Raw genomic sequence first — 10272 nt, 5'->3', positions numbered from 1 at the left:
CCCCAGCCCCTGGTCCCCAGCGTGAGTGTCCCCGACCCCTGCTCCCCAGGGTGAGTGTCCCCGGCCCCTGGTCCCCAGGGTGAGTGTCCCCAGCCCCTGGTCCCCAGCGTGAGTGTCCCCGACCCCTGCTCCCCAGGGTGAGTGTCCCCGGCCCCTGGTCCCCAGGGTGAGTGTCCCCAGCCCCTGGTCCCCAGCGTGAGTGTCCCCGACCCCTGCTCCCCAGGGTGAGTGTCCCCGGCCCCGCGCCCGTCCCGGGGCGCTCGGGACAGGGGGACAGGTGTCCTTCCCGCAGGTGGGGACGGCGGGGACGGCGCTGGCCTGGGAGACCTTCGCCACCTTCCAGCTGGCACTGGCCGCCTTCGCCACGGCCGAGCGCGCGGCCCCGCAGGCCGGGCTGGCCCTGGGCAGCGCCGTGGCCGCCGGCGCCCTGGCCGCGGTGAGGACCCCCCAGAGTGTCCCCCCAGCCACGGGGGTCCCCACCCCGCCAGCCCCTGACCGTGTGCCCCGCAGGGGCCATTCTCGGGGGGCAGCATGAACCCCGCCCGTGTGCTGGGGCCGGCCGTCGTCACCGGGGTCTGGGACCACCACTGGGTGAGTTGGGGGCACCCTCGGGTCACCTCAGAGACCCCAGGGTGGGGGTGGGTCCCCGGATGCAGAGTGGGACCCCCTGTGGTCCCCTCCTTACCACAGGACGGGGTTCCCAGGTCTTCCCTTCCCTTGGGTGGGTCTCCCTGGGACGGGTCAACCTTGTCTCAGTCCCCGTCACTGGTGTGGGGTCCCTGGTCCCCCCATCCCCTGAGCAGCCCCTCCCCCTGTGCCCCCCCACTCCCTGGAGCCCCCCAACACTCTGTGCCCCCCCAGGTGTACTGGCTGGGGCCGGTGCTGGGTGCGGTGCTGGCCGGGCTCTCCTACGAGTTCGTCCTGGCCCCCGGAGCCTCCCGGGAGAAGTTGGGCGCCTGCCTCGCCTGCCGGGACGTGGCACTGGTGGAGACCCCCAGCCCGTCCCCTTCCTCACTCTCTGCCCGTGGCCCCCCAGCCCCCCCGGCTGAGCGGGACCAGGGGACAGCCTGAGCCCCCGGACCCCCCTCTCCGACCCACCCCACCGACCCTCGACACCCCGACACCGTTTCCTCGCAGAGCCCAGAACCTTCCATGGGGGGCAGCCGGGGCAGGGTGTCCCCCCGGGCAGATGAGGGGTCCCCGCACGATGGCTCCAGCCCCCCCCAACCTTTTACTGTCCTCTCTGCCCCCCGGCGGGATTAAAGGTGGTTGGGGGTTGCAGGTGGGCGCAGAGTGATGCTGTGAGGGGCGGGGGGTCCCGACCACCACCCTCGGACCACGAGGGCACCACGACGACGCCGGGGCTGCCGGCGGGTGGGTGCCCCCTCCCTGTGGCCCCCCGGCGAGGGCGGGGGCCGGGACCCCCCGTCGGCCCGTCCCGTGCCGGGGCGCTGAGCACAGCAAAGCCCTTTGTGGTGGCCTCTGCAGCCCCGGCAGATTCCGGCGGGCGCCAATGGCCGGGCCGAGCCCTAATCCCCCCAGCCGGGGACTCAGCGCCCGCTAAGCCGGGCTGAATAAACCCTCCCGCAGACAACAGCGCCGGGGGGGGCAGCCCCCGCAGCCCCCAGCGGGCCCGAACCGGGGGGGCCACCCAGGACCCCCCCTGTGGGTGGGGGAGGCTCCCAATGGGGTTGCCCCAAAGTGTCCCCAAAGCACTGGAGGGGGGTTGGAGGTGCCTCGGCGCTGCTCCGAGCATGGGGGTCCCCCAAACCACACAGAGAGCACCTGTGTGTGGGTCACAGCCCCACCCCACCCCAGGCAACCCCAGGGGCGGGGGGCACAGCTCTGGGGGGGTCCCCGCTATCAGGGGGTGCCACAGGGCTGTCCCGGGGGGGCTCGTGGGGGGTTCCTTGCTGCGTGTCACCCGTCCCCTGCCCTGGGCAGCGAAGAGGTTAAGGGGGGGTGGCAGAGGTGGGATCCCACCCCCGGGGCTGGCCCGGGGGGGCCTTATAAAGGTGGGCACGGGCGGCCCCCGGGGAGGGGAGCGGGGCCGTGGAGGGCAGCGGGGCCAGGCCATGCGGGAGCTGCGCTCGTCCTCCTTCTGGAGGGCCGTCCTGGCCGAGTTCCTGGGCAGCTTCCTCTATGCCCTGCTGGGGCTGGGGGCCTCCCTGCGCTGGGCCCCGGGCCCCCCCAGCGTCGTGGGGTCCGCCCTGGCCTTCGGGCTGGCCCAGGCCACCCTGGTGCAGGCGCTGGGCCATGTCAGCGGCGGCCACGTCAACCCGGCCATCACGCTGGCCTTCATGCTGGCCTCGCAGCTCTCCGTGGCCCGCACCGTGGGCTACCTGCTGGCCCAGGTGCTGGGCGCGCTGGCCGGGGCTGGGGTGCTCTACGGGGTGACCCCGGGCCCCGTCCGCGGCACCCTCGGCCTCAACGCGGTGAGCGGGGGCACCGGGGGGTCGGGGGGGCTGGGGGTGTCTGCAGGGCTGGGGGACTGTGGGGCGGGGAGGGGGAGTGGGGTTCGGGTTGTACTGGGGGGTTGAGGGGTTCAGAGGTGTTTGGGGCGGTTAATGGGGGGCTGGAGGGTCCAGGAGGTGTTTTGGGGTCTGGGATACCGTGGGGCTGTAATGGGGGGTTGAGGGGTTCAGATGTGTTGGGGCGAGGGGGCAGATTGGAGATTGGGGGGGGTCCAGGAGGTGTTTTGGGGTACCATGGGGCTGTGATGGGGAGTTGAGGTGTTCAGAGGTGACTGGGGGGTCCAAGAGGTGTTTTTGGTTTCGGGGTGGTGTGGCACAGTAATGGGGGCTGGGTGTCTGGGAGGGGTTTGGGGCAAGAAGGGATTTGGGGTACAGTGGGGTTGGAGGGTGTGGAGGGACAACGAGGGGGGATTGGGGTGCTGGGGGGATCGGGGAAGCATCTCTGCAGGATGTTTAGCCCCCCTCCCCGTGTAGCTTCACCCCGGCGTGGGCCCAGGCCAGGGCACGGTGGTGGAGGTGCTCCTGACAGCCCAGTTCGTCCTCTGCGTCTTCGCCAGCTTCGACGACCGTCACGACGGGCGCCCGGGCATGGCCGCCGTGCCCGTCGGCTTCTCCCTCGCCCTCGGCCACCTCTTCGGGGTAAGGGCGGCCGCGGGGACCCCCCTGCCCGGACCCCGGGGGCTGAGCGAGACCCGGGGGGCTGCTGTCCAGCCCCCCAGCCCCCCGTTCTCCCGCAGATCCACTACACGGGCGCCGGCATGAACCCCGCTCGCTCCTTCGCCCCCGCCGTCATCACCCGCGACTTCACCAACCACTGGGTAAGTGGGGGGGGACGGGGACCCCCAGACCCGCCCCGGCCCCCCCCCAGTCCCTCCCTGCTTGTCCCCACCCTGCCCCAGCCCCCGTGTCCCCGCCGGGCGGCTGCCGGTGTCACCGCGGTGACAGCAGCGCCCCGGGGTGTTGGTGGACCCCCAGAGCTGTTGCCCCCCGATATCCTGGCGGGGATGCGGCCGCTCGCTGCTCACCGGGGGGCAGGTCCTGCGCCCCCACCCCGATATCCCGGGGGCGGGACACGCGGTCGCCCCCCCGCTCACCGGGTGCCCGCGGCCCCGGGGGTCGGCGGTGAGGGTGCCGTGCCTCGGGGGGCGGGGGGGCCGGGACCCCCGGGTGCCGGTGCCCACGCCGCCCCCCCGCAGGTGTACTGGGCGGGCCCGCTGCTGGGCGCGGCGCTGGGCGCGGTGCTGTACGAGTTCGCGCTGTGCCCGCGGCCGCGCAGCCTGGCCGAGCGCCTGGCCGCCCTCAAGGGAGAGCCGCCCGCCGTCACCGTCCCCGCCGCCGCCGCCGTCACCGCTGTCGCCGAGCCGCCGCCCGAGCCGCCGGCAGAGCCGCTGGAGCTGAAGACGCAGGGGCTGTAACGGGGCCCGTCCCGGGGCGCGGCCCCGCGCCCGCCGCTGCTTTGCTGTGACGGGGCCGCCGCGGTGCGTGTGGTGCGTGTGTGTGCGGCGCGGCGCGGCGGGCGGGCGGCGGCGGGGCCCCCACTGCCGGCAACCGGGCACCGGGCTGCCCGGGGCCGCCCGTACCGGGCCGGGGCCGCCCCGCCCCGCCGCGGCGGGACTTCTGTGTTCGGTGAATTAAACCTGCTCTTTTATTTTGGTAACCGCTCGCGGCCGTGCCCGGCGCCGGGATCCGGGAGGGACCGGAGGGGGGGACACGCACCGGAGCCCCCCCGGGCACCGCGCGGAGGTGGCGGGAGGTGCCGCCCGTTCCCGCGCCCGCGGCGAGGCCACGCCCAGCCAGCGCCGCTCTTAAATGGGCAACGCCTCCGTGCGCCTCCTCCCCTCAGAGAGAGCTGTATGTGTGCCCCCCCCCCTTCGGCGCCGCAGGGCGAGGGTCGAGGGGAGGGGTCGGCGGGGCACGGCGGGGCATCGCTCCGCTGGTCCGCACCCGTGGTGGGCGGCGGGCTGGGGGAGTGTGGGGGGGTGAGAGGGCCCACAGGGAGCAGGAGTGAAGTTGCCCCTTGAAGGGCGCGCGCGGGGCGGGGCCTCGCTCCGCGGGAACTGGGCCGGTTGTGTAAGGCCGCCCCCGCGCCGGGATCGCGGGAGCGGCGGGGACGGGGCGGCGGTGAGCGGGGACGGGGCGGCATCGGGATCGGGGGAGTCCGGGATCAGGGGGCGCCGGGGGCTGCGGGGTGATCGGGGTTCGCGGTGGGCCGGGGGCAACCCGTACCGGCCCGGGGGAATGCGGGGTCGCGGGATGCTCCGGGATCGAGGGGGGTACCGAGGTCTGGGAGGTGCTCCGGGATCGAGGGGGGTACCGGGGCCTGGGAGGTGCTCCGGGATTGGGGGTGGGGATCACGGTCGACCGGGAGCAGGGGGTGCTCCGGGATCGGGGCGGACCGGGGCTGTGGGGTGGGCCGGTATAGGGCGGGGCCGGGACTGAGAGGTTCGCCGGCATTGGAGGGGACTGGGACTGGGGGATGCTCCGGGTTCGGGAATCCGCCACCGGACCGGGACAAGCGGGGTGCTCTGGTATGGAGGGGGACTGGGACCGACAGGTGGGGCGGTATCGCGGGAGCCCGGGACGGGCGGGAGGTCCCGGAGGACCCCAGACCGGGCGTACCCGGCGGCGCTGACGGTGCCCCGCAGGCGGCCCCCGGTGCCGGTACCGGTGCGCAGCCCCGCGCTGCATGGACTGGTACATGATGAACTGCGAGCTCCTGGCCACCTGCAGCGCCCTGGGCTACCTGGAGGGTGACGTCTACCACCGGGAGCCCGATTGCCTGGGTAGGTGGGCGCCGGGGGGGGAGGCGGGGGGTGCCGGGGATGGTGGGGACTCACGAACCCGTGTCCCCCCAGAGAGCGTCAAGGACCTGATCCGGTACCTGCGCCATGAGGACGAGACCCGGGACGTGCGGCAGCAGCTGGGGGCAGCCCAGATCCTGCAGAACGACCTGCTGCCCATCCTGGTGCAGTACTCGCAGGACAAGGTGCTCTTCGATGCCATCGTCAGGTACTGGGGGACAGGTCTGGGGACGGGGGTGGCCCTGTGGGGGCTCCTTGCAGAGCAGGGTCCCTCACACCCCTCCACCCACTCGCAGGCTGATGGTGAACCTGACGCAGCCGGCCCTGCTCTGCTTCGGGAAGGTGCCCGCGGATGCAGCCTCCCGGCACCACTTTCTCCAGGTGTTGTCCTACCTGCAGGCCTACAAGGAGGTGAGTCTGCCTGGGACAGGGCTCTGGGTGATGTCTCTGCCCACAGGCCCCTCGCTCACGTGGGCTCTCTGCAGGCTTTCGCCAGCGAGAAGGTTTTCGTGGTGCTCAGCGAGAAGCTCTACGACCTCCTGCAGCTGGTGAGTCCCTGAGGGGCTGCGGGGTCTGTCCCTGCTGGGGGACTCTGTGGGGCTACGGGGGGATCTGACAGCTCCATCCCCCCAGGACTGGGAGCAGCGACAGGAGGAGGACACGCTGCTGATCGAGAGGATCCTGCTGCTGCTGCGCAATGTGCTGCACGTCCCCCCGGACCCCACGGAGGAGCAGGTACCGGGATGGGGCCCTTCCCCACCTCCCCAGCAAGTCTAGGGCCGCCATGGCTCTGTGCAGACCCCCACTCCCCACCCACCGTGCCCCCAGGGCGTGGACGGGGACGCCAGCGTGCACGACCGGGTGCTGTGGGCCCTGCACATCAGCGGCATGGACGACCTGCTCAAGTTCCTGGCCAGCGCCCAGGTGGAGCAGCAATGGGCCCTGCACGTCCTGGAGATCATCTCCCTCATGTTCCGAGACCAGGTGAGCCGGGGCAGGGGCCGGCGGGGCAGGACCCCCCCAGGGAACCCACAAAGCTGACGGAGCTGCCGGCAGAACCCGGAGGAGCTGGCGGCGCTGGGACAGGGGCCGGCGGGCGCCGAGCACGGGGAGGACACGCGGGAGCTGGAGACCCTGCGGCAGCGGGAGCTGGCGGAGAAGAGGGCCCGGGCACTGCAGCGCCCGTCCAGGTGAGGAGGGGGGACCCCTGTGGCAGGGCTGGGACCCTGTGGTGGGGCCGGCACCGCTCAGCCCCCTGTCCCCCTGCCCAGGCACTCCCGGTTCGGCGGCTCCTACGTCCTACAGGGCCTGAAGTCGATCGGGGACCGGGATGTCGTGTTCCACAAAGGGCTGCACAACGTGAGTGCGGGGACAGGGATGTGGCAGGGGGGGCATGGGGCCTGGGATGTGGCAGAGGGCACCAGAATGGGGACATGGTGGGGGGCACAGGGACAGGGACATGGTGGGGGGCACAGGGACAGGGGCATTGGAGGGGGCACAGGGGATGGAGATGTGGTGGGTGGCACAGGGATGATGTCACTGGGGTGTAAGACTGGCAGCTCGTCCCCCACAGCTGAAGAGCTACAGCCATGACCTGGGCAAGGAGCCCCAGCGGGTGCCCCGGCGGCGCCAGGCGGCCCCCGAATCCGAGCCCTCCCGCCGCTCCGCCCGCAACGTCCGGCTCTTCCTGCGCCACTTCTGCCAGGACTTCCTGGAGGGCTGCTACAACCGCCTGATGCTGCTGGTCAAGGTGAGCAGCCTGGGGGGGCCGGGACCCCCTCCCCGGGCTGCGGGAACCCCTCTGACCACCCCCCCGCCACCCCCAGGACCAGCTGGTGAGGGAGAAGGCTCAGCAGCACGACGAGACCTATTACCTGTGGGCCACCGCCTTCTTCATGGCCTTCAACCGGCGCCGCGGTTTCCGCCCGGAGCTGGTGTCGGAGACGGTGAGTGTCCGTGCCTTCCACTTCATTGAGCAGAACCTCACCAAATACTACGAGATGGCCCTGATGGACAAGAAGGAGGCAACGACCTGGGCCCGCAGGTGAGCACCTTGGGCACCTGGGACCCCCCTGGGCATCTCGGACACCCCGTGGTGTCTGGGGCTCCCTGGGCACCTGGGGCCACCACACTGCCATCCCCAGGATGCACTTGGCCCTGAAGGCGTACCAGGAGCTGCTGCGGACGGTGCAGGAGATGGACCGGTCCCCCGAGCAGGCGGTGCGGGACAGCAGCCAGGTCATCAAGAGTGAGTCCCTCTGTCCCTCCGCCCGGCCTAGGGTGGGGTGTCTGATCCCACTTCCCACCGACCCCCCCTCGTCCCCAGGCAACATCTTCTACCTGATGGAATACCGGGAGCTCTTCCTGACGCTCTTCCGCAAGTTTGACGAGACCAAGCAGCCGCGCAGCTTCCTGCGGGACCTGGTGGAGACGGCCCACCTCTTCCTCCGCATGCTGGAGCGCTTCTGCCGCGGCCGTGCCAGCCTCGTGGTGCAGGTGGGGCACGGCTGCCCCGCCGAGGGGGACCCTGGGGGGTGGGACAGCCCCTCCTGAGCCTGTTTTTGCCCCCCCAGAGCAAACGTGTCCGCAGGAAGAAGAAGCCACGGGCACCCACGGCCCTCGCCCCGCCGCCACCCAGCACCGCGGAGCTGGAGGAGCTGTGGGCGGGATTGGCCCCGCAGCTCCAGGCCTGCCTGGAGGTACCAGGGAAGGGTCCGGCCCCGCGGGGACCTCTGGGGGTCTTGGCGGGGCGTGGGGTGACGCTGTCCCGCCGCAGGGCGAGGTGCCCCTCCCCGAGGACGTGGTGCCCTTCGACGCCGCCTCGGAGACGCCGGTGGAGGAGCAGCGCGCGGAGGCTCTGCTGCGGATCCAGGGGTGCCTGCGGCGTTCCCAGGTGCCCCAGGCCCTGAGGCTGCTCCGCTCCGCCAGGTACCGGCACCGCAATTCCCATCCCAGCCCCGGGGTGTGGGACACGGTGCCAGCCTGTCCCCCCCGCCCCCAGGGACGTCTGGCCCGAAGGGGACGTGTTCGGAGCTGCTGACGCGGGGCCGCCTGAGGAGACCCGGCTGCTGCGGGAGATCCTCGTTGCTCCCCTGCCCCGTGAGTCCCCAGCTCTGGCACCAGGGAGGGGGAGAGCTCTGGGCCAGAAGGGAGAGAGCTTTGGGGACCCTCAGCACGTCTCACCGCAGGGAATGCACCCCCTGAGCCCGAGGAGCCGGAGGACGAGGAAGAGGAGGATGAAGAAGAGGAGGAGGAGACAGTGCAAGTGTCAGAGAAGGAATTCAACTTCCTTGACTACCTGAAGCGGTGAGAGGGGTTGGGTGGCCCCGGGGGCGCACGGGGGGTCCCTCCCTGGGGCAGCTGCACTCACGGGGGGCCGTGGCAGGTTCGCCTGTGCCCCCGTGGTGCGGGCGCTGGTGCTGCTGCTCCGGGGGTACGCGCGGAACAGCCCCCGCACCAACCACTGCGCCGCGCGGCTGCTGCACCGCCTGGCCCGCGACCTGCGCATGGAGCCGCTGCTCTTCCAGCTCTCCCTCTTCGCCCTCTTCCACCGCCTGCTCAGCGACCCCGCGGCCGGCGCCCACCAGGTCAGCGGGACCCCCCAGCCCCCCGGGGCGGGGTCTGTCCCCACGTCCCCGGCCTTGCTGTGTCCCCACGTCCCCCGGTCCCACTGTCCCTCCCGCTGTCCCCAGGAGCTGGTGGCCTTGGCCAAGTTCATCCTGGGCAAGTTCTTTGCGCTGGCGGCCACCAACAAAAAGGCCTTTGTGGAGCTGCTCTTCTGGAAGAACCCGACGGCCGTCTACGAGATGACCAAGGGCTACGGCTCCCTGCAGGAGGGAGAGGGGTGAGTGAGGTCAGGGAGGGGGCTGTAACCCCCTAAAACCCCCCTCCTCTCCCCTCACCCCCCCTCTGCCTCGGCCCAGGGCTCCCAGGAGCCGGGTCCCCCCCTGGACCCCCCAGGAAGAGCAGGAGCTGCGGGAGCTGTACTGGAAGTACAAGGAGGTGGAAGGTACCAAAGGACCCCGGGGTGGGGGGCAGTGGGACCCCCGGGGGGCAGGGGGGGCTCTATCCCTGCACCTCCTGCTCCCCAGGTGAGGACGTCATCGCTGCCATCCTGGCCCATCTCCCGACTCCCGGGCGGACGCGGAGGCAGGTGGTGAAGCAGCTGGTGCGGATGGGGCTGGCCAGCAGTGCCAGGGACTTCCCACGGGAGAGGTGGGTCAGGGATCCCCACGGGGGACCCCCGGGCCGGGGCAGGGACCCACCTCACCCCGGGCAGGGACCCACAGCCGTGTCCCCCCCCAGGAAGGGCACCCGCATCGTGCTGTGGACTCAGGAGCAGGAGGAGGAGCTGACGCGGCTTTTTGAGGAATTCCAGGGCTCGGACGGTGAGCGGGGCCGGGGTGAGCAGGGGGAGGAGCCCCCTCTGTAGCCCCCCACCCTGACCCCCTGCCCCACAGATGTCCTGGGGAACATCATGAAGCACCTGACGGCGCGGCGGTCGCGGGCTCGGGTGGTGGAGAAGCTGCTGGGGCTGGGGCTGGTGTCGGAGCGCAAGGAGCTGTACAAGAAACGCCGGAGAAAGAGCCACGGCCACGGCCCTGGGACGGTAAAAGGGGGGCTGGGGGGTCCTGGGCTGTGCCCAGTGGGTGCTGCTCCACCCCAGGCACCCGAACACGGCTGGTCCCCACAGGCTGCCGCCGGTGTCCCGGCTGTGCCAGCCCAGGACAGCTCAGCAGAGGATGAGGACAGCGAGGAGGAGGAGGACGAGGAGGAGGAGGAGGATGAAGTGGAGGAAGGCCCCATGGAGGAGAACTGGGCACCCGAGGAAGGGGCTGGGCAGGGTCTGGCTCAGCGTCTGCATCAGGAAGGTGGGCGAGGGGCTCTGAGCCCCCCTGGTTGGGCTCGGCTCCAGGGCTGGACCCTGTGTCACCTCCTGCTGTCCCCAGGCCTGGCCGGGCCCCTGCGGTGGCTGGAGAACTGTCTGAGGAGGGCGG

At 72.0% G+C, this 10272-nt stretch overlaps 3 protein-coding genes across 7 annotated transcripts in view; all 3 read left to right on the top strand.

Annotated features, from left to right (window-relative positions):
- Positions 1–531: 531 nt before the first annotated feature.
- Positions 532–1170, top strand: LOC108508068 (aquaporin TIP3-2-like). The gene is made up of 2 exons (XM_017836600.1): positions 532–591; positions 862–1170. The coding sequence occupies exons 1-2, from the start codon at positions 532–534 to the stop codon at positions 1069–1071; spliced, it is 270 nt and encodes an 89-aa protein (XP_017692089.1). The 3' UTR covers positions 1072–1170.
- A 317-nt stretch (positions 1171–1487) lies between these two features.
- On the top strand, positions 1488–3889 carry MIP (major intrinsic protein of lens fiber). The gene is made up of 5 exons (XM_017836698.1): positions 1488–2435; positions 2949–3113; positions 3212–3292; positions 3671–3799; positions 3836–3889. The coding sequence occupies exons 1-5, from the start codon at positions 1686–1688 to the stop codon at positions 3887–3889; spliced, it is 1179 nt and encodes a 392-aa protein (XP_017692187.1). The 5' UTR covers positions 1488–1685.
- A 676-nt stretch (positions 3890–4565) lies between these two features.
- TIMELESS (timeless circadian clock) overlaps positions 4566–10272 on the top strand; it is an 8023-nt gene continuing 2316 nt past the window's right edge. For all 5 annotated transcript variants that reach the window (XM_017836696.1, XM_017836695.1, XM_017836694.1 and 2 more), the window contains exons 1-25: positions 4566–4595; positions 5120–5257; positions 5330–5483; positions 5572–5686; positions 5761–5823; positions 5909–6010; positions 6104–6259; positions 6332–6465; positions 6547–6634; positions 6849–7025; positions 7102–7319; positions 7420–7523; positions 7602–7771; positions 7849–7974; positions 8052–8203; positions 8277–8374; positions 8464–8581; positions 8661–8862; positions 8968–9119; positions 9199–9284; positions 9367–9490; positions 9581–9663; positions 9736–9884; positions 9969–10146; positions 10225–10272. In XM_017836696.1, the coding sequence (XP_017692185.1) occupies positions 5161–5257; positions 5330–5483; positions 5572–5686; positions 5761–5823; positions 5909–6010; positions 6104–6259; positions 6332–6465; positions 6547–6634; positions 6849–7025; positions 7102–7319; positions 7420–7523; positions 7602–7771; positions 7849–7974; positions 8052–8203; positions 8277–8374; positions 8464–8581; positions 8661–8862; positions 8968–9119; positions 9199–9284; positions 9367–9490; positions 9581–9663; positions 9736–9884; positions 9969–10146; positions 10225–10272 (3094 nt within the window). In that variant the 5' untranslated portion in view covers positions 4566–4595; positions 5120–5160. The remainder of the gene's footprint in view (positions 4596–5119; positions 5258–5329; positions 5484–5571; positions 5687–5760; positions 5824–5908; positions 6011–6103; positions 6260–6331; positions 6466–6546; positions 6635–6848; positions 7026–7101; positions 7320–7419; positions 7524–7601; positions 7772–7848; positions 7975–8051; positions 8204–8276; positions 8375–8463; positions 8582–8660; positions 8863–8967; positions 9120–9198; positions 9285–9366; positions 9491–9580; positions 9664–9735; positions 9885–9968; positions 10147–10224) is intronic.

Source organism: Lepidothrix coronata, unplaced genomic scaffold, assembly GCF_001604755.1.
Source record: "Lepidothrix coronata isolate B3197 unplaced genomic scaffold, Lepidothrix_coronata-1.0 Scaffold281, whole genome shotgun sequence".
NCBI lineage: Eukaryota > Metazoa > Chordata > Aves > Passeriformes > Pipridae > Lepidothrix > Lepidothrix coronata.
Note: the sequence above shows the minus strand (reverse complement) of the source record. Positions and strands in the feature narration are given on the sequence as shown.